Source organism: Stegostoma tigrinum, chromosome 50 (genome assembly GCF_030684315.1).
Source record: "Stegostoma tigrinum isolate sSteTig4 chromosome 50, sSteTig4.hap1, whole genome shotgun sequence".
NCBI lineage: Eukaryota > Metazoa > Chordata > Chondrichthyes > Orectolobiformes > Stegostomatidae > Stegostoma > Stegostoma tigrinum.
This window is the reverse complement of record NC_081403.1, coordinates 1,567,222-1,588,564: the sequence shown is the minus strand read 5'-3', so window position 1 is coordinate 1,588,564 and position 21,343 is coordinate 1,567,222. Positions and strand designations below refer to the sequence as shown.

The following is a 21,343-nucleotide window of genomic DNA, read 5'->3' as shown; positions in this document are numbered from 1 at the left end:
GAGAGTGATGGTGAGAGAGTGACAGTGAGAGAGTGACAGAGAGAGACAGAGAGAGAGAGGTGGAGAGAGAGTGATGGTGAGAGAGTGACAGTGAGAGAGTGACAGTGAGAGAGTGACAGAGAGAGAGAGAGGCAGAGAGAGAGAGGCAGAGAGAGAGTGACGGTGAGAGAGTGACAGAGAGAGACAGAGAGAGAGGTGGAGAGAGAGTGATGGTGAGAGAGTGACAGTGAGAGAGTGACAGTGAGAGAGTGACAGAGAGAGAGAGAGGCAGAGAGAGAGAGGCAGAGAGAGAGTGATGGTGAGAGAGTGACAGTGAGAGAGTGACAGTGAGAGAGTGACAGTGAGAGAGTGACAGAGAGAGAGAGGCAGAGAGAGAGTGACGGTGAGAGAGTGACGGTGAGGGATTGACAGTGAGACAGAAAGAGAATGAGAGACAGACAAGGAGTGTGAGAGAGTGGAAAAGTGACAGAGACACAGATGGAGAGAGAGAATGGGACAGAAATAGATGAACAGAGAGAAAGATAGAGACACAGAGAGAGAGAGAGAGAAAGGGAACGAGACTTAGGAGAGGAATAAAGTCAGACAGAGAGTATGGGGTAGGGATAGAGATAGACTGGAAGGGAGGGAGATAGTGAGATAGAGGGATTGAGAGAGTGAGTGTTGGGTCGTGAGGGAGAGAGGGAACGAGAAAGAGTGGGAATGAGAGAGAATGTGTCAGGTCATGCGGGAGAGAGGGAACGGGGAAGAGGGAATGAGAGAGAGAGAGTGGTGGGTCATGAATGAGAGAGGAACGAGGAAAAGAGGGAATGAGAGATAGAGTGGGGGATTGTGAAGGAGAGAGGGAATGAGGAAGAGAGGGAATGAGAGAGAGAGTGTGGTGGGTCATGAAGGAGAGAGGGAATGAGGAAGAGAGGGATAGAGACTATTTGACCACAAGGGGGAGCGTCCAGGATCTTGTGACATCATCAGAAGTCGCCGGGATGGAGAGAGGGAGTGAGAGAGGGACTGAGAAAGAGAGATAGGAACAAGAGAGAGAGATACAAAGTGGGAGAGAGGGATAGAGAAATAGAAAGGGAGAGAGGGATAAACAGCAAGGGAGGATACAAATAGAGCGAGATAGAAAGAGGATGAGGGAGAGAAAGCGACTGAGAGAGAGAGAGATACAGGGAGAGTGAAAGATGTAAATAGATAAATAGAGAGAGGGAGAGGGAGAGAGATGAGCACAAATAGAGCGAGAAAAAGAGAGGCATAAATAGAAAGAGAAATTGAAAGAAGATAGAGCGATGGAGAGAGATAAATAGAGCGAGATAGAAAGAGGGAGAGAGAGAGAGAAAACGAAGGGAGAGACATAAATAGTTTGAGAAAAATAGAGAGGGGGAGACGTAGAGAGAGGGAGTGAAGATAAACGCAAATAGAGTGAGAAAAAAGAGAGGTATAAAGAAAAAAGAAACGCACAACAAAGCCGGGTGAAGAGATAGGGAGAAAAGAAAAGGAGAAAGAGAGTGAGAACGAGACGGGGGAGAGAGAGATAGAGAGAGAGAAAAAGAGATAGAGTGAGAGACACAAAGTTGGAGAGGCAGAAGGAGCTAAACAGAGAAAGTGAGGGAGAAAGAGAGATAGAAAGTGTAAGAGAAAAGAGAGCATAACAGTGTTGGTGGGGGAGAGAGAGACTGTGGTGGGGGAGAGAGAGAGAGAGAGAGAGACTGTGGGGGAGAGAGAGAGAGAGAGAGAGACTGTGGGGGAGAGAGAGAGAGTGTTTTGGGGGGGGAGAGAGAGAGAGTGATAGAGAGAGATACACGAAGAGAGAGTGTTTGAGAGATTCAGAAAGAGAGAGAGTGAGAGGGACTGAGTGAGAAAAAGAGAGACAGAGAGAGAGTGCGGAACAAAGGCCACAAGAGGGAGCTTTACCCTGTATCTAACCCAGTGCTGTCCCTGCCCCTGGGGTGGGGGGGGGGGGCGGGCGCGGGTGGAGCAGTGCAGAGAGGGCTTTACGTTGAGCGTGACGGGGTAGAGGGAGCCTGACTCAGTGCCTAACCCTGTGTCCCTCGTCTCGCCCTCAGTTGAGTTGGAATCGGATGGGCCGTGGAGCCCGGATGTTTGTTCCTGGATAAGAGGAGACATCGGGAACGCTGAGGCCGTCAGGGCGAGGCTCCCCTCGGAGGGGAGGGGGAGCGCGAGCGCGAGGGCGTCCCCGGAGCCACGAGAGCGTGCGCTCGCTATCAGCGCGTTCCCCTGTGCGAGGAGCGATCGCGCGGCCCGCGTCCCGCAGGAGCAGGCACCAGATAAACGCCATCGGTAAGGGACGGTGCCCCGGGGGGTCGCGGGGGTGTACAGCCATCGCAACCTGACCTTGTGCTGCATTCAACTGACTCCTTCTCATCCCCACAGCTCAGTACCGACGGCGCTACTCGAACCTCCTGGTGATTGTCGCAACTGGAATGGCCATGGCTGTGCTCATCCCGTGTAAGTCAGCAGTACCCCCCCGACACACACACACACACACACACACACTACACCCCGACACACACACACACACACACACACACACACACACACACACACACACACACTACACCCCGACACACACACACACACACACACACACACACACACTACACCCCGACACACACACACACACACACACACACACACACACACACACACACACTACACCCCGACACACACACACACACACACACACACACACACACACACACACAGACACCCCGACACACACACACACACACACCCCGACACACACACACACACACCCCGACACACACACACACACACACACTACACACACACACACACACACACACACACACACCCCGACACACACACACACACACACACACACACACACTACACCCCGACACACACACACACACACACACACACACACACACACACACTACACCCCGACACACACACACACACACACACACACACACACACACACTACACCCCGACACACACACACACACACACACACACACACACACACACACACTCTACACCCCGACACACACACACACACACACTACACCCCGACACACACACACACACACACACACACACACACACACACACACACACACTACACCCCGACACACACACACACACACACTCTACACCCCGACACACACACACACACACACACTCTACACCCCGACACACACACACACACACACTCCCCCCAACACACACACACACACACACACACACACACACTACACCCCGACACACACACACACACACACACACACAAACACACACACACACACTACACCCCAACACACACACACACACACACACACACACACACACACACACACACACAATACCCCCCAACACACACACACTCCCCCCGACACACACACACACACACACACACTACCCCCCGATACACACTCACCCCCACACACACTCTCCCTGCACCCTCTGACAGTGCCCACTCCCTCAACACTGACCCTCCGACAGTGCCCGCTCCCTCAGCGCTGACCCTCCGACAGTGCCCGCTCCCTCAGCACTGACCCTCCGACAGTGCCCGCTCCCTCAGCCCTGACCCTCCGACAGTGCCCGCTCCCTCAGCGCTGACCCTCCGACAGTGCCCGCTCCCTCAACACTGACCCTCCGACAGTGCCCGCTCCCTCAGCACTGACCCTCCGACAGCGCCCGCTCCCTCAGCGCTGACCCTCCGACAGCGCCCGCTCCCTCAGCGCCGGGGTGGCCGAGAGTTGACCTGTTGGCCGTCGCCGCTGACCTCTGCCCTTTCACCTCCAGGCCTGATCTACCTCCTGTTTGAGACCAGCCAGTTGGCTCAGACGTACAGCATGCTGCAGGCCAACTTCACCCGACTGGGCCATGTTTACAATGAGCTGAAGGATAACATGAACACAGTGAAACACAGCTACGACAGCTCGAACCACACCCTCACTGCTGTCTACAAGATCTTAAACGCTCTCGTTGACCGTAAGTGAAGCCCCCGACTGGCCCGAACCCCGCGGCTCCCTCCCTGCCCCTGCTCTGTGCGCGGGCGAACGACGCGGTGCCCCTCAGCGAGCGACTTCCCACATTCTGACCCCTGGACCATGCCGTTTGGATGCGAGAGGGTCCACCCGCTCCCCCCTGCAACTCCATCTGCCGCACCCTCTTGGTGAGCTGCGGTGGTGGGGGACGGGGGGTGGTGAGAGGGCGCGTTTGGGAAGGGGCTGTCGGAGCTGCGCCCCCCCCCCCCCCCCCCCGCCGCCACCCCACCCTCCGTCCGGGGTGTGTGGGGTGTATTTTCTACTCCCTTTGCGGTGGGTGGCAGGGAGGAGGGGATTTACAGCCCCGGACCCCCTCCCCGGAGCCACGGGATTGACATGGGGCTGGGGTCCGGGTCTGTGTGCGCTCAACGGGAACCCCCAGGGTGTTGGCCGTTGTCCGGGGGGTGGGTGGGTGAGTCAGTGGAACATGTAGAGGGTGGAGAGAGAGAGACGGTGGGTCAATAGCCGGATGGTTTGTGGGTCAGCTGCTGTGCACTCAGTATGAAACGCAATGGCTCCGGATCTCACGCTGGGATGACATTTCCAGGCGGATACAGGGCATGTCCCAGAACCTGGATAAAATTCCAACGGATTTGCTACCACATTTCGAGGAAGCTGGAGACATGGCAGGAGGCCAACACCAGCTGCGCCTCGCAAAATGCCACATTAGTCATGGTTAACAGCGAAGCTCAGCAGGTAATGTCCACAGGGTCAGCGCTGAGGAAGCGGGCGCTGTCGGAGGGTCAGCGCCGAGGGAGCGTGCACTGTCGGAGGGTCAGCGCCGAGGGAGCGGGCGCTGTCGGAGGGTCAGCGCTGAGGAAGCGGGCGCTGTCGGAGGGTCAGCGCTGAGGGAGCGGGCACTGTCGGAGGGTCAGCGCCGAGGGAGCGGGCACTGTCGGAAGGTCAGCACTGAGGTAGTGGGCACTGTCAGAGGGTCAGCGCCGAGGGAGCGGGCACTGTCGGAGGGTCAGCGCTGAGGGAGCGGGCGCTGTCGGAGGGTCAGCGCCGAGGGAGCGGGCACTGTCGGAGGGTCAGCGCCGAGGGAGCGGGCACTGTCGGAAGGTCAGCGCTGAGGGAGTGGGCACTGTTGGAGGGTCAGTGCTGAGGGAGCGGGCGCTGTCGGAGGGTCAGCGCTGAGGGAGCGGGCGCTGTCGGAGGGTCAGCGCTGAGGAAGCGGGCACTGTCAGAGGGTCAGCGCCGAGGGAGGGGGCACTGTCGGAGGGTCAGCGCTGAGGGAGCGGGTGCTGTCGGAGGGTCAGTGCTGAGGGAGCGGGTACTGTCGGAGGGTCAGTGCTGAGGGAGCGGGCACTGTCGGAGGGTCAGCGCCGAGGGAGGGGGCACTGTCAGAGGGTCAGCGCCGAGGGAGGGGGCACTGTCGGAGGGTCAGCGCTGAGGGAGCGGGTGCTGTCGGAGGGTCAGTGCTGAGTGTGCGGGTGCTGTCGGAGGGTCAGTGCTGAGGGAGCGAGGCACTGTCGGAGGGTCAGCGCTGAGGGAGCGGGCGCTGTCGGAGGGTCAGCGCTGAGGGAGCGGGCGCTGTCGGAGGGTCAGTGCTGAGGGAGCGGGTGCTGTCAGAGGGTCAGTGCTGAGGGAGCGGGCGCTGTCAGAGGGTCGGCGCTGAGGGAGCCGGCGCTGTCGGAAGGTCAGTGCTGAGGGAGGGGGCACTGTCGGAGGGTCGGCGCTGAAGGAGCGGGCGCTGTCGGAGGTTCGGCACTGAGGTAGCGGGCACTGTTGGAGGGTCGGCGCTGAGGGAGCGGGTGCTGTCGGAGGGTCAGTGCTGAGGGAGCGGGTGCTGTCGGAGGGTCGGCGCTGAGGGAGCCGGTGCTGACAGAGGGTCAGTGCTGAGGGAGCGGGCGCTGTCGGAGGGTCGGCGCTGAGGGAGCGGGTGCTGTCGGAGAGTCAGCGCTGAGGGAGCGGGTGCTGTCGGAGGGTCGGCGCTGAGGGAGCCAGTGCTGTTGGAGGGTCAGCGCTGAGGTAGCGGGTGCTGTCGGAGGGTCGGCGCTGAGGCAGCGGGCGCTGTCGGAGGGTCGGTGCTGAGGGAGCAGGTTCTGCCGGACGTTCTGCGCTGAGGTAGCGGGCGCTGTCGGAAGGTCGTTGCTGAGAGAGCGGGCACTGTCAGAGGGTTGGCACTGAGGGAGCCAGTGCCATCGGAGGGTCAGCGCTGAGGGAGCGGGCGCTGTCGGAGGGTCGGTGCTGAGGGAGCGGGCGCTGTCGGAGGGTCGGTGCTGAGGGAGCAGGTTCTGCCGGACGTTCTGCGCTGAGGTAGCGGGCGCTGTCGGAGGGTCGTTGCTGAGAGAGCGGGCACTGTCAGAGGGTCAGTGCTGAGGGAGCGGGCGCTGTCGGAGGGTCGGTGCTGAGGGAGCGGGCGCTGTCGGAGGGTCGGTGCTGAGGTAGCGGGCGCTGTCGGAGGGTCGGGGCTGAGGGAGCTGGCGCTGTCAGAGGGTCAGTGCTGAGGGAGCGGCCGCTGTCGGAGGGTTGGCGCTGAGGGAGCAGGTTCTGCTGGACGTTCTGCGCTGAGGTAGCGTGCGCTGTCGGAGGGTCGGGGCTGAGGGAGCGGGCGCTGTCAGAGGGTCAGTGCTGAGGGAGCGGCCGCTGTCGGAGGGTTGGCGCTGAGGGAGCAGGTTCTGCTGGACGTTCTGCGCTGAGGTAGCGGGCGCTGTCGGAGGGTCGGGGCTGAGGGAGCGGGCACTGTCAGAGGTTCGGCGCTGAGGGAGTGGGTGCTGTCGGAGGGTCAGTGCTGAGGGAGCAGGCACTGTCGGAGGGTCAGTGCTGAGGGAGGGGACACTGTCGGAGGGTCAGTGCTGAGGGAGGGGACACTGTCGGAGGGTCAGTGCTGAGGGAGCGGGCACTGTCAGAGGGTCAGTGCTGAGGGAGCGGGCTCTGTTGGAGGGTCAGCGCTGAGGGAGCAGGCACTGTCAGAGGGTCAGTGCTGAGGGAGCGGGCTCTGTTGGAGGGTCAGCGCTGAGGGAGTGGTCTGTGTTGGAGGGTCAGTGCTGAGGGAGCGGGCACTGTCAGAGGGTCAGTGCTGAGGGAGGGGACACTGTCGGAGGGTCAGTGCTGAGGGAGCGGGCTCTGTTGGAGGGTCAGCGCTGAGGGAGCGGGCTCTGTTGGAGGGTCAGCGCTAAGTGAGCGGGCTCTGTCGGAGGGTCCGTGCTGAGGGAGCGGGTGCTGTCGGAGGGTCAGTGCTGAGGGAGCGGGCACTATCGGAGGGTCAGTGCTGAGTGTGTGGGCGCTGTTGGAGGGTCAGCGCTGAGGGAGCGGGCACTGTCGGAGGGTCGGCGCTGAGGGAGCGGGCACTGTCGGAGGGTCAGTGCTGAGTGTGCGGGTGCTGTCGGAGGGTCAGCGCTGAGGGAGCGAGGCACTGTCCGGGGCTCAGCACTGAGGGAGCGGTTTTTGTCCGGGGGTCAGCGCTGAGGGAGCAGGAGCTGTCGGAGGGTCAGCGCTGAGGGAGCGGGCACTGTTGGAGGGTCAGCGCTGAGGGAGCGGGCGCTGTCGGAGGGTCAGCGCTGAGGGAGCGGGCACTGTTGGAGGGTCAGCGCTGAGGGAGCGGGTGCTGTCAGAGGGTCAGTGCTGAGGGAGCGGGCGCTGTCAGAGGGTCGGCGCTGAGGGAGCCAGTGCTGTTGGAGGGTCAGCGCTGAGGCAGCGGGCGCTGTCGGAGGGTCGGCGCTGAGGCAGCGGGCGCTGTCGGAGGGTCGGTGCTGAGGGAGCAGGTTCTGCCGGACGTTCTGCGCTGAGGTAGCGGGCGCTGTCGGAAGGTCGTTGCTGAGAGAGCGGGCACTGTCAGAGGGTTGGCACTGAGGGAGCCAGTGCCATCGGAGGGTCAGCGCTGAGGGAGCGGGCGCTGTCGGAGGGTCGGTGCTGAGGGAGCGGGCGCTGTCGGAGGGTCGGTGCTGAGGGAGCAGGTTCTGCCGGACGTTCTGCGCTGAGGTAGCGGGCGCTGTCGGAGGGTCGTTGCTGAGAGAGCGGGCACTGTCAGAGGGTTGGCACTGAGGGAGCCAGTGCCATCGGAGGGTCAGCGCTGAGGGAGCGGGCGCTGTCGGAGGGTCGGTGCTGAGGGAGCGGGCGCTGTCGGAGGGTCAGTGCTGAGGGAGCGGGCGCTGTCAGAGGGTCAGTGCTGAGGGAGCGGCCGCTGTCGGAGGGTTGGCGCTGAGGGAGCAGGTTCTGCTGGACGTTCTGCGCTGAGGTAGCGGGCGCTGTCGGAGGGTCGGGGCTGAGGGAGCTGGCGCTGTCAGAGGGTCAGTGCTGAGGGAGCGGCCGCTGTCGGAGGGTTGGCGCTGAGGGAGCAGGTTCTGCTGGACGTTCTGCGCTGAGGTAGCGTGCGCTGTCGGAGGGTCGGGGCTGAGGGAGCGGGCGCTGTCAGAGGGTCAGTGCTGAGGGAGCGGCCGCTGTCGGAGGGTTGGCGCTGAGGGAGCAGGTTCTGCTGGACGTTCTGCGCTGAGGTAGCGGGCGCTGTCGGAGGGTCGGGGCTGAGGGAGCGGGCACTGTCGGAGAGTCGGCGCTGAGGGAGCGGGCACTGTCAGAGGTTCGGCGCTGAGGGAGCGGGTGCTGTCGGAGGGTCAGTGCTGAGGGAGCAGGCACTGTCGGAGGGTCAGTGCTGAGTGTGTGGGCGCTGTTGGAGGGTCAGTGCTGAGGGAGGGGACACTGTCGGAGGGTCAGTGCTGAGGGAGGGGACACTGTCGGAGGGTCAGTGCTGAGGGAGCGGGCACTGTCAGAGGGTCAGTGCTGAGGGAGCGGGCTCTGTTGGAGGGTCAGCGCTGAGGGAGTGGTCTGTGTTGGAGGGTCAGTGCTGAGGGAGCGGGCTCTGTTGGAGGGTCAGTGCTGAGGGAGCGGTCACTGTCGGAGGGTCAGCGCTGAGGGAGCAGGCACTGTCAGAGGGTCAGTGCTGAGGGAGCGGGCTCTGTTGGAGGGTCAGCGCTGAGGGAGTGGTCTGTGTTGGAGGGTCAGTGCTGAGGGAGGGGACACTGTCGGAGGGTCAGTGCTGAGGGAGCGGGCTCTGTTGGAGGGTCAGCGCTGAGGGAGCGAGCTCTGTTGGAGGGTCAGCGCTGAGGGAGCGGGCTCTGTCGGAGGGTCCGTGCTGAGGGAGCGGGTGCTGTCGGAGGGTCAGTGATGAGGAAGTGGGCGCTGTCGGAGGGTCAGTGCTGAGGGAGCGGGCACTATCGGAGGGTCAGTGCTGAGTGTGTGGGCGCTGTTGGAGGGTCAGCGCTGAGGGAGCGGGCACTGTCGGAGGGTCGGCGCTGAGGGAGCGGGCACTGTCGGAGGGTCAGTGCTGAGTGTGCGGGTGCTGTCGGAGGGTCGGCGCTGAGGGAGCCAGTGCTGTCGGAGGGTCAGCGCTGAGGGAGCGAGGCACTGTCCGGGGCTCAGCACTGAGGGAGCGGTTTTTGTCCGGGGGTCAGCGCTGAGGGAGCAGGAGCTGTCGGAGGGTCAGCGCTGAGGGAGCGGGCACTGTTGGAGGGTCAGCGCTGAGGGAGCGGGCACTGTTGGAGGGTCAGCGCTGAGGGAGCGGGTGCTGTCAGAGGGTCAGTGCTGAGGGAGCGGGCGCTGTCAGAGGGTCGGCGCTGAGGGAGCCAGTGCTGTTGGAGGGTCAGCGCTGAGGTAGCGGGCGCTGTCGGAGGGTCGGCGCTGAGGCAGCGGGCGCTGTCGGAGGGTCGGTGCTGAGGGAGCAGGTTCTGCCGGACGTTCTGCGCTGAGGTAGCGGGCGCTGTCGGAAGGTCGTTGCTGAGAGAGCGGGCACTGTCAGAGGGTTGGCACTGAGGGAGCCAGTGCCATCGGAGGGTCAGCGCTGAGGGAGCGGGCGCTGTCGGAGGGTCGGTGCTGAGGGAGCGGGCGCTGTCGGAGGGTCGGTGCTGAGGGAGCAGGTTCTGCCGGACTTTCTGCGCTGAGGTAGCGGGCGCTGTCGGAGGGTCGTTGCTGAGAGAGCGGGCACTGTCAGAGGGTTGGCACTGAGGGAGCCAGTGCCATCGGAGGGTCAGCGCTGAGGGAGCGGGCGCTGTCGGAGGGTCGGTGCTGAGGGAGCGGGCGCTGTCGGAGGGTCAGTGCTGAGGGAGCGGGCGCTGTCAGAGGGTCAGTGCTGAGGGAGCGGCCGCTGTCGGAGGGTTGGCGCTGAGGGAGCAGGTTCTGCTGGACGTTCTGCGCTGAGGTAGCGGGCGCTGTCGGAGGGTCGGGGCTGAGGGAGCTGGCGCTGTCAGAGGGTCAGTGCTGAGGGAGCGGCCGCTGTCGGAGGGTTGGCGCTGAGGGAGCAGGTTCTGCTGGACGTTCTGCGCTGAGGTAGCGTGCGCTGTCGGAGGGTCGGGGCTGAGGGAGCGGGCGCTGTCAGAGGGTCAGTGCTGAGGGAGCGGCCGCTGTCGGAGGGTTGGCGCTGAGGGAGCAGGTTCTGCTGGACGTTCTGCGCTGAGGTAGCGGGCGCTGTCGGAGGGTCGGGGCTGAGGGAGCGGGCACTGTCGGAGAGTCGGCGCTGAGGGAGCGGGCACTGTCAGAGGTTCGGCGCTGAGGGAGCGGGTGCTGTCGGAGGGTCAGTGCTGAGGGAGCAGGCACTGTCGGAGGGTCAGTGCTGAGTGTGTGGGCGCTGTTGGAGGGTCAGTGCTGAGGGAGGGGACACTGTCGGAGGGTCAGTGCTGAGGGAGGGGACACTGTCGGAGGGTCAGTGCTGAGGGAGCGGGCACTGTCAGAGGGTCAGTGCTGAGGGAGCGGGCACTGTCAGAGGGTCAGTGCTGAGGGAGCGGGCACTGTCAGAGGGTCAGTGCTGAGGGAGCGGCCGCTGTCGGAGGGTCGGCGCTGAGGGAGCAGGTTCTGCTGGACGTTCTGCGCTGAGGTAGCGGGCGCTGTCGGAGGGTCGGGGCTGAGGGAGCGGGCACTGTCGGAGAGTCGGCGCTGAGGGAGCGGGCACTGTCAGAGGTTCGGCGCTGAGGGAGCGGGTGCTGTCGGAGGGTCAGTGCTGAGGGAGCAGGCACTGTCGGAGGGTCAGTGCTGAGTGTGTGGGCGCTGTTGGAGGGTCAGTGCTGAGGGAGGGGACACTGTCGGAGGGTCAGTGCTGAGGGAGGGGACACTGTCGGAGGGTCAGTGCTGAGGGAGCGGGCACTGTCAGAGGGTCAGTGCTGAGGGAGCGGGCTCTGTTGGAGGGTCAGCGCTGAGGGAGCAGGCACTGTCAGAGGGTCAGTGCTGAGGGAGCGGGCTCTGTTGGAGGGTCAGCGCTGAGGGAGTGGTCTGTGTTGGAGGGTCAGTGCTGAGGGAGGGGACACTGTCGGAGGGTCAGTGCTGAGGGAGCGGGCTCTGTTGGAGGGTCAGTGCTGAGGGAGCGAGCTCTGTCGGAGGGTCAGCGCTGAGGGAGTGGTCTGTGTTGGAGGGTCAGTGCTGAGGGAGCGGGTGCTGTCGGAGGGTCAGTGATGAGGAAGTGGGCGCTGTCGGAGGGTCAGTGCTGAGGGAGCGGGCACTATCGGAGGGTCAGTGCTGAGTGTGTGGGCGCTGTTGGAGGGTCAGCGCTGAGGGAGCGGGCACTGTCGGAGGGTCGGCGCTGAGGGAGCGGGCACTGTCGGAGGGTCAGTGCTGAGTGTGCGGGTGCTGTCGGAGGGTCAGCGCTGAGGGAGCGAGGCACTGTCCGGGGCTCAGCACTGAGGGAGCGGTTTTTGTCCGGGGGTCAGCGCTGAGGGAGCAGGAGCTGTCGGAGGGTCAGCGCTGAGGGAGCGGGCACTGTTGGAGGGTCAGCGCTGAGGGAGCGGGCACTGTTGGAGGGTCAGCGCTGAGGGAGCGGGTGCTGTCAGAGGGTCAGTGCTGAGGGAGCGGGCGCTGTCAGAGGGTCGGCGCTGAGGGAGCCGGCGCTGTCGGAGGGTCGGCGCTGAGGGAGCGGGTGCTGTCAGAGGGTCAGTGCTGAGGGAGCGGGCGCTGTCGGAGGGTCGGCGCTGAGGGAGCCGGCGCTGTCGGAGGGTCAGTGCTGAGGGAGCGGGCACTGTCGGAGTGTCAGTGCTGAGGGAGCGGGCACTGTTGGAGGGTCAGCGCTGAGGGAGCGGGTGCTGTCAGAGGGTCAGTGCTGAGGGAGCGGGCGCTGTCAGAGGGTCGGCGCTGAGGGAGCCGGCGCTGTCGGAGGGTCAGTGCTGAGGGAGCGGGCACTGTCGGAAGGTCAGTGCTGAGGGAGGGGGCACTGTCGGAGGGTCGGCGCTGAAGGAGCGGGCGCTGTCGGATGGTCAGCGCTGAGGGAGCGGGTGCTGTCGGAGGGTCGGCGCTGAGGGAGCCGGTGCTGACAGAGGGTCAGTGCTGAGGGAGCGGGCGCTGTCGGAGGGTCGGCGCTGAGGGAGCAGGTTCTGCTGGACGTTCTGCGCTGAGGTAGCGGGCGGTGTCGGAGGGTCGGCGCTGAGGGAGCGGGTGCTGTCGGAGAGTCGGCGCTGAGGGAGCGGGTGCTGTCGGAGGGTCGGCGCTGAGGGAGCCAGTGCTGTTGGAGGGTCAGCGCTGAGGTAGCGGGCGCTGTCGGAGGGTCGGCGCTGAGGGAGCGGGCGCTGTCGGAGGGTCGGTGCTGAGGGAGCAGGTTCTGCCGGACGTTCTGCGCTGAGGTAGCGGGCGCTGTCGGAGGGTCGTTGCTGAGAGAGCGGGCACTGTCAGAGGGTTGGCACTGAGGGAGCCAGTGCCATCGGAGGGTCAGCGCTGAGGGAGCGGGCGCTGTCGGAGGGTCGGTGCTGAGGGAGCGGGCGCTGTCGGAGGGTCAGTGCTGAGGGAGCGGGCACTGTTGGAGGGTCAGTGCTGAGGGAGCGGACACTGTCGGAGGGTCAGTGCTGAGGGAGCGGGGCACTGTCGGAGGGTCAGTGCTGAGGGAGCGGGCGCTGCCGGAGGGTCAGTGCTGAGGGAGCGGGCGCTGTCGGAGGGTCGGTGCTGAGGGAGCAGGTTCTGCCGGACGTTCTGCGCTGAGGTAGCGGGCGCTGTCGGAGGGTCGTTGCTGAGAGAGCGGGCACTGTCAGAGGGTTGGCACTGAGGGAGCCAGTGCCATCGGAGGGTCAGCGCTGAGGGAGCGGGCGCTGTCGGAGGGTCGGTGCTGAGGGAGCGGGCGCTGTCGGAGGGTCAGTGCTGAGGGAGCGGGCGCTGTCAGAGGGTCAGTGCTGAGGGAGCGGCCGCTGTCGGAGGGTTGGCGCTGAGGGAGCAGGTTCTGCTGGACGTTCTGCGCTGAGGTAGCGGGCGCTGTCGGAGGGTCGGGGCTGAGGGAGCGGGCACTGTCGGAGAGTCGGCGCTGAGGGAGCGGGCACTGTCAGAGGTTCGGCGCTGAGGGAGCGGGTGCTGTCGGAGGGTCAGTGCTGAGGGAGCAGGCACTGTCGGAGGGTCAGTGCTGAGTGTGTGGGCGCTGTTGGAGGGTCAGTGCTGAGGGAGCGGTTTTTGTCCGGGGGTCAGTGCTGAGGAAGCAGGTGCTGTCGGAGGGTCGGTGCTGAGGGAGCGAGGCACTGTCGGAGGGTCAGTGCTGAGGGAGCGGTTTTTGTCCGGGGGTCAGTGCTGAGGAAGCAGGTGCTGTCGGAGGGTCGGTGCTGAGGGAGCGGGCGCTGTCAGAGGGTCAGTGCTGAGGGAGCGGCCGCTGTCGGAGGGTCGGCGCTGAGGGAGCAGGTTCTGCTGGACGTTCTGCGCTGAGGTAGCGGGCGCTGTCGGAGAGTCAGCGCTGAGGGAGCGGGCACTGTCGGAGGGTCAGTGCTGAGGGAGCGGGCGCTGTCGGAGGGTCAGCGCTGAGGGAGCAGGCCCTGTCGGAGGGTCAGCGCTGAGGGAGTGGGCCCTGTCGGAGGGTCAGTGCTGAGGGAGCGGGCCCTGTCGGAGGGTCGGTGCTGAGGGAGCGGGCGCTGTCAGAGGGTCAGTGCTGAGGGAGCGGCCGCTGTCGGAGGGTCGGCGCTGAGGGAGCAGGTTCTGCTGGACGTTCTGCGCTGAGGTAGCGGGCGCTGTCGGAGAGTCGGCGCTGAGGGAGCGGGCACTGTCGGAGGGTCGGCGCTGAGGGAGCGGATGCTGTCGGAGGGTCAGTGCTGAGGGAGCGGGCTCTGTCGGAGGGCCAGTGCTGAGGGAGCGGGCGCTGTCGGAGGGTCGGCGCTGAGGGAGCGGGCGCTGTCGGAGGGTCAGCGCTGAGGGAGCGGGCGCTGTCGGAGTGTCGGCGCTGAGGTAGCGGGCGCTGTCGGAGGGTCACTGCTGAGGGAGCGGGCGCTGTCGGAGGGTCGGCGCTGAGGGAGCGGGCGCTGTCGGAGGGTCGGTGCTGAGGGAGCAGGTTCTGCCGGACGTTCTGCGCTGAGGTAGCGGGCACTGTCGGAGGGTCGGCGCTGAGGGAGCGGGTGCTGTCAGAGGGTCAGTGCTGAGGGAGCGGGCGCTGTCGGAGGGTCGGCGCTGAGGGAGCGGGTGCTGTCGGAGGGTCAGCGCTGAGGGAGTGGGCGCTGTCGGAGGGTCGGCGCTGAGGGAGCGGGCGCTGTCGGAGGGTCAGCGCTGAGGGAGTGGGCGCTGTCGGAGGGTCGGCGCTGAGGGAGCGGGCGCTGTCGGAGGTTCGGCGCTGAGGTAACGGGCGCTGTTGGAGGGTCGGCGCTGAGGTAACGGGCGCTGTTGGAGGGTCGGCGCTGAGGTAGCGGGCGCTGTCGGAGGGTTGGTGCTGAGGGAGCGAGCGCTGTCGGAGGGTCGGTGCTGAGGGAGCGGGCGCTGTCGGAGGGTCGGTGCTGAGGGAGCAGCTTCTGCCGGACGTTCTGCGCTGAGGTAGCGGGCGCTGTCGGACGGTCGGCGCTGAGAGAGCGGGCACTGTCGGAGGGTCGGCGCTGAGGGAGCGGGCACTGTCAGAGGGTCAGCGCTGAGGGAGCAGCCGCTGTCGGAGGGTCGGTGCTGAGGGAGTGGGCACTGTCGGTGGGTCGGTGCTGAGGGAGCGGGCACTGTCAGAGGGTCGGCACTGTGGGAGCGGGCACTGTCGGAGGGTCGGTGCTGAGGGAGCGGGCACTGTCGGCGGGTCGGTGCTGAGGGAGCGGGCACTGTCAGAGGGTCGGCACTGTGGGAGCGGGCACTGTCGGAGGGTCGGCGCTGAGGGAGCGGGCGCTGTCGGAGGGTCAGCGCTGAGGGAGCGGGCGCTGTCGGAGTGTCGGCGCTGAGGTAGCGGGCGCTGTCGGAGGGTCACTGCTGAGGGAGCGGGCGCTGTCGGAGGGTCGGCGCTGAGGGAGCGGGCGCTGTCGGAGGGTCGGTGCTGAGGGAGCAGGTTCTGCCGGACGTTCTGCGCTGAGGTAGCGGGCACTGTCGGAGGGTCGGCGCTGAGGGAGCGGGTGCTGTCAGAGGGTCAGCGCTGAGGGAGCGGGCGCTGTCGGAGGGTCGGCGCTGAGGGAGCGGGTGCTGTCGGAGGGTCAGCGCTGAGGGAGTGGGCGCTGTCGGAGGGTCGGCGCTGAGGGAGCGGGCGCTGTCGGAGGGTCAGCGCTGAGGGAGTGGGCGCTGTCGGAGGGTCGGCGCTGAGGGAGCGGGCGCTGTCGGAGGTTCGGCGCTGAGGTAACGGGCGCTGTTGGAGGGTCGGCGCTGAGGTAACGGGCGCTGTTGGAGGGTCGGCGCTGAGGTAGCGGGCGCTGTCGGAGGGTTGGTGCTGAGGGAGCGAGCGCTGTCGGAGGGTCGGTGCTGAGGGAGCGGGCGCTGTCGGAGGGTCGGTGCTGAGGGAGCAGCTTCTGCCGGACGTTCTGCGCTGAGGTAGCGGGCGCTGTCGGACGGTCGGCGCTGAGAGAGCGGGCACTGTCGGAGGGTCGGCGCTGAGGGAGCGGGCACTGTCAGAGGGTCAGCGCTGAGGGAGCAGCCGCTGTCGGAGGGTCGGTGCTGAGGGAGTGGGCACTGTCGGAGGGTCGGTGCTGAGGGAGCGGGCACTGTCAGAGGGTCGGCACTGTGGGAGCGGGCACTGTCGGAGGGTCGGTGCTGAGGGAGCGGGCACTGTCGGCGGGTCGGTGCTGAGGGAGCGGGCACTGTCAGAGGGTCGGCACTGTGGGAGCGGGCACTGTCGGAGGGTCGGCGCTGAGGGAGCGCGCACTGTCGGAGGGTCGGTGCTGAGGGAGCGCGCACTGTCGGAGGGTCGGTGCTGAGGGAGCGGGCGCTGTCAGAGGGTCGGTGCTGAGAGAGCGGGCACTGTCGGAGGGTCGGTGCTGAGGGAGCGCGCACTGTCGGAGGGTCGGTGCTGAGGGAGCGGGCGCTGTCAGAGGGTCGGCGCTGAGAGAGCGGGCACTGTCGGAGGGTCGGCGCTGAGGGAGCGGGCGCTGTCAGAGGGTCGGCGCTGAGGGAGCGGGCGCTGTCAGAGGGTCGGCGCTGAGGGAGCGGGCGCTGTCAGAGGGTCGGCGCTGAGAGAGCGGGCACTGTCGGAGGGTCGGCGCTGAGGGAGCGGGCGCTGTCAGAGGGTCGGCGCTGAGGGAGCGGGCGCTGTCAGAGGGTCGGCGCTGAGGGAGCGGGCGCTGTCAGAGGGTCGGCGCTGAGGGAGCGGGCGCTGTCAGAGGGTCGGCGCTGAGGGAGCGGGCGCTGTCAGAGGGTCGGCGCTGAGAGAGCGGGCACTGTCGGAGGGTCGGCGCTGAGGGAGCGGGCGCTGTCAGAGGGTCGGCGCTGAGGGAGCGGGCGCTGTCAGAGGGTCGGCGCTGAGGGAGCGGGCGCTGTCAGAGGGTCGGCGCTGAGGGAGCGGGCGCTGTCAGAGGGTCGGCGCTGAGGGAGCGCTGTGACCTTGCCTCACGTTGATCTGCTGAGCGGCCTCCGTTCCCGCGCCCTGTCTCTCTCCGTCCGTTCCTGAGCCTGTGTTCGATCTCGCTCCCGACAGGAGTTTCTGGCCAGTTTCGATAAAGGGAATCGTTGGATCGGACTGAACAATCTGCAAAACATCCAGTCTTTCCGCTGGGTGAACGGGGAGCCGTTGGTGACTGGGTGAGCCTGCTCTGTCTTCCTGGGCAGGAAACTGCCAGGCCCCTGTCCTGGCCCAGCCCAGCCTGACTCCATCCTGTTCCCCGCAGCCTGCGTCAAGGCCCCAGGCTTCGTTCGCGGCCGAGCTCGGATTGACCCTCATCCCGCCCACCCCCTCACGGCACCGCCTCGCTGTTCCCTGGCCACGCGGCCCAGGCTACGGACTGAACGCCGAAACCTCTTTGGGCCTCACCCTCACCTCGAGATTGCCTGACGGCAGCATTGAACGGCTCCCCGCGGGGACAGCTCTTCGGCCCACTGTGTCTGTGCTAGCCAGCATCTCCCTGCACATGGGTCCGCATCCATCCCTTCCCTGCCCCTCGCTGCCTCTTAACCCACACCATCCTGTCCCATTCTCGCGCCTCCCGCTTGTTCCAGGCACCTAGCACCCTCTGTGTAAAAATCCTTCCCCTCCATCTCCGTTAGACCTCCCCCCCCCCCCACACCTTAAACCCCTGGAATATGAGATTTTCACCCTGGGATAGACACATGGCTACCCCCACCCTCATCCACGTCTCTCGTGATCTTATGGACTTCTGTCAGGTTGCCCCCTCAGAGTCCAGCATTCCCGCTGAAAACAGTCCCGTCACAAATGCTCCCCGATCCGGGCAGCATCGTTGGAAACCACCTCTGGGCGCCCCCCCCCCCACCCAAAAATCCTCCACCACCTTCCCACGGCCTGGCGACCAGAGCTTCACACAGCCCCCCAAACGCAGGCTCTCGCATGTTTTGTACAGTCACCGTTCTCCTGTTACAGTTTGCCGAGTCAGACAGCGCAGAGGCAGACCCTTCGGCCCGTCCGGTCTGAGCCGACCCGAATCCCAAGCTGAACTAGTCCCTCCTGCCTGCTCCTGGCCCATGCCAACCCCTTTCCTCTCCACGCACTTATTCAAATGTCTTCACCCCTCCCTCGGGAAGCTCATTCCACTCACGTACTACCCTCTGTGTTAAACAATAGCTTCCTCTCATGTCCTTCTTAAATCTCTCTCCCCTCTCCTTTATGCCCTCTGGTCTTGAAATCCCCTCACCCTCAGGAAAGGACACTGCTTACCGTACCCATGCCCCTCATGGTTTTATAAACCTCTATAAGGCCATCCCCTCAGCCTCCAAGGCTCCCGGGGTAAATAGCCTCCAGCCTCTCCCTGCAGCTCAAACCCTCCCACCCTGGCGCCATCCTGGTAAATCTTTTCGGAGCCCTCTCCTGTTTAACAACGTCCTTCCTGTAACAGAACGGGGCACAGTGCTCCAGAACGGGCCTCACCAACGTCCCTCTACAACCTCGATGTGACGTCCCCAGCTCCGTTCCCTCTAACTGTTCTAAACGCCAAAGGATACCATTCCTTCTCCTCTGCTACTTCCCCATTCCACTCATTCCCGGCATTAGTGGGGTACGAAGCGACCTTCGGGGGGGGTGAGGGAGGAGCGCAGGGCAGGTACATAGTTCCTGGAAAGTGGAGTCGCTGGTAGACAGGGCAGTGAGAAGGGGGGTTTGGGGCGCTCGGTCAGTGCGTTGAGTGGAGGGATTTGGGAGGGTCATGTTGTGGCTGTGTGGGTGGGGCCACTTTGGGAACACTGCAGTCAATCCCGGTCTCCCTGCTACAGGAAGGATATTGGGAAAGGGGTTCAGAAAAGGGATCTTGGAGGGTTACGGCTACAGGGAGAAGCTGAGGGGCGCTGTTTTTCCCGGAGTGTCGGAGGCTGAGGGGGGGTGACTCTTATAGAGGTTTATAAAATCATGAGGGGCATGGATTGTGGGGGTGGGGGGGTCCGAAACTAGAGGGGCGTAGGTTTACGGTGAGAGAGGGAAGGGGACCCGAGGGGTAACTGTTTCACACACAGAGGGCGGTGCGGGTATGGAAGGAGCTGCCGGGGGAAGTGGGTGGGGGCCGGTACATTTACAGCATCTGGATGGGGGCGTGGATAGGAAGGGTTTATGGGCCCAATGCTGGCAAACGGGACTGGGTTAATTTAGGATATTGGGGGGGCCGGGGGGGTTAGCACGGATGAGTTGGGCTGAAGGGTCCGGTTCCATGCTGTACAACCCTGTGAGTTTAAAATTTCTCTGAAATGCACCCTGTGTCTTTTACACTTTACCCGGGCACCGGGAGAGCCCATCCCAAACGGAATTGCTGGAGGAACTTGGCAGATCCACAGAGAGGGAGATGGAGACAGTGTTTCGCACCCAGTCACTCCCCCACCGCCCAACTCTTTGAAAGGTACCCCGACCTATATCGGGATTAAAACAGGAAGGTCTGTCATTCCTGGGTTTATGATCATAGTCACGGCATCCTACAGCAGGGACATGGGCCGTTCGGCCCAACCAGTCTGAACCAACCCCCATCCCAAACTGAACTAGACCCACCTGCCTGCTCCTGACCCGTAAGCCTCTAAACCTTTCCGATCTACATTTTTCTCAGGGCCTTTTAAACTTTGTACGCGTGCCCACATCTACCACATGGTCTGCCACTTGCTTCCACACACAAACCACCCTCTGTGTAAAAAAAAAACTGCACCCGGTGTCTTTTTTAAAAATCTTTCTCCTCTCACCTTAAAAAAGTGTTGGAAATGCTTCCTGCTTAACTGCCCCCGTGTTTCTAATCCTCCTGTTTCTGCCGCTCTGTTTTGCATTCTCTGCTTTTCATCCTCCCCATGGCAGTGACAGCTACCATTAACTCTATCGGTAGCCCTCAGGATCTTATAAACTTCTTTCTGGTAGCCGCTCAACCTCCTACGCTACAGTGAACAAAAGCCCCAGCCTATCCAGCCCCTCCATGTAATTCCATCCCTCCATACCCGGAGACATCCTGGTATATCTCTTCTGAACCGTCTCCAGCTCGATAACTGTAATTCGAGTGAGCTCTGTCCAGTAGAAAGTGGCTGACAGGAGGCGTAACTGCTTCTCTGTAAACCTGCGCTGCTTGGGGAACCATTTCTCAGCCATGAAAACTTTTGAAAACAGAAATGTTACGTTCTCCTCGAAGGTTCAATTGTCACATGCAGACTGTTGCTCATTCATAAGGAACAGTCGATTCTTTGCCCAGCCTAAACGAAAGGGGTTATATTTTTGGGGGAAGAAAAATCTGCCGGGCAGCTCGTTCTCCAGCAGGCTTTCCTCCAAGTCAGCTTGTTCTTGGCTGACCTGTCTCCCCCAGTAGAACTGGACAAAGCACAGACCTCACTGGACTGGAATCTGTGGAGAAACAGAGCCCGATGCATTCCCATTTCGAGTGAGCGTTCTCTAGAGCTCTATGGGTGTGAAATCGCGATGACCTCCTGTAAAGCTGCACTGAAACCCCTCCCGGCCCCAAGTTACCCAAAAAATGATGGACTCAAATGTGCACGTGGGTTCTCTCACCCAGTGTGTCTCTCTCTCTCTCTCTCTCTGTCCCGGCCAGGTACTGGTCCTCGAATGAGCCGGATAAATCCAAGGCTAAACGATGTGTGCGGAAGACGGTTGATGGAACTTGGAAATCCGATCAGTGCGACAATCGCTACTCCTATATCTGTCAGATCCGCTCCATCAACTACATCATTCAGCTGTTAAATCTTCCATTTCCCATCGAGTCGCAACTGTGAGGGGGTGGGTGCAGAGACGGGGCGGGATGGGGGGTGTTCGGGAGAGAGGAGAGACTCCTCTCCATAGCGGGGTCGCTCCCCAGCCACACCACCACATCTCCAGCACTTCCGGCTTTCCCCACCTCTCCCATCCTTCCAAACCCCAGGAGAATATCAACTCAATTTACCCACAGGACGGTTCCCCCCACCACCCCGTCACCACCTACCTGAACCTGTCCCCACCTTCCAGCCCCCGCGGGGCAGCCCTTTGCTGGCCTTTACCTCCTCCCCGCCACCGCCGGCGAATATGTACGTGTCCTTCCCTGAGATCCAGAAGTGGAAAACGCAGCGAACATGCCGGGAATCCGGAGAAGAAGCGAGAGTGCTGGCTTAGGGCTGGAGACTGTACCATACGTTCGTATATCAGGTTGTCGGGTTTGATATCTCCGCAAGTGGACTCGGGCAGGATCGGAGATCCCGGTTTTTGGGAGAGAGCTCCAGGCGTGGTTTCGTGGATCAGCGCATTCCACAGGCTCCGTGCCCCGGATTTGGACTCATGTTCCCTTCCCCCTGCCTGCCCAGTCCTGTGATGGCCTGGCCTGGGTTTCAGATTCGAGTTGACTTCTTCAGACTGTTCGGCATCCCACCTTTTGTCAATAAAATGGTTCATACAAAGGTCTGAGCATCTTACCTCTCTCTCTCGGTCAGCGCTGAGGGAGCGGGTGCTGTTGGAGGGTCAGCGCTGAGGGAGCGGGCACTGTCGGAGGGTCAGCACCGAGGGAGTGGGCACTGTCGGAGGATCAGTGCTGAGGGAGCGGGCACTGTCGGAGGGTCAGCGCTGAGGGAGTGGGCACTGTCGGAGGATCAGTGCTGAGGGA

The 21,343-nt window shown here is 63.6% G+C and overlaps 1 protein-coding gene across 2 annotated transcripts; it reads left to right on the top strand.

Moving 5' to 3' along the window:
* The first annotated feature begins 972 nt into the window (after positions 1-972).
* On the top strand, positions 973-21,140 carry LOC125450157 (CD209 antigen-like protein C). 2 transcript variants are annotated; one of them, XM_059643246.1, is made up of 7 exons: positions 973-1,432; positions 2,061-2,295; positions 2,389-2,463; positions 3,787-3,975; positions 4,579-4,727; positions 16,771-16,874; positions 20,306-21,140. In XM_059643246.1, exons 3-7 carry the CDS (start codon positions 2,439-2,441, stop codon positions 20,484-20,486), a joined length of 648 nt encoding a protein of 215 aa, XP_059499229.1. In that variant the 5' UTR covers positions 973-1,432; positions 2,061-2,295; positions 2,389-2,438; the 3' UTR covers positions 20,487-21,140. The 2 variants fall into 2 exon arrangements, with proteins under 2 accessions (XP_059499229.1, XP_048382123.1); XM_048526166.2 differs by lacking the exon at positions 973-1,432 and having other exon boundaries at positions 1,984-2,295.
* The last annotated feature ends 203 nt before the right edge of the window (positions 21,141-21,343 follow it).

Bases quoted from the DNA above. Each gene is read 5' to 3' on its own strand.
- LOC125450157 (XM_059643246.1), top strand. From the start codon at position 2,439: ATGGCCATGGCTGTGCTCATCCCGT. The intron at 4,728-16,770 runs GTAATGTCCACA...CGCTCCCGACAG, and splicing joins TTAACAGCGAAGCTCAGCAG to GAGTTTCTGGCCAGTTTCGA. The intron at 16,875-20,305 runs GTGAGCCTGCTC...TGTCCCGGCCAG, and splicing joins GGGGAGCCGTTGGTGACTGG to GTACTGGTCCTCGAATGAGC.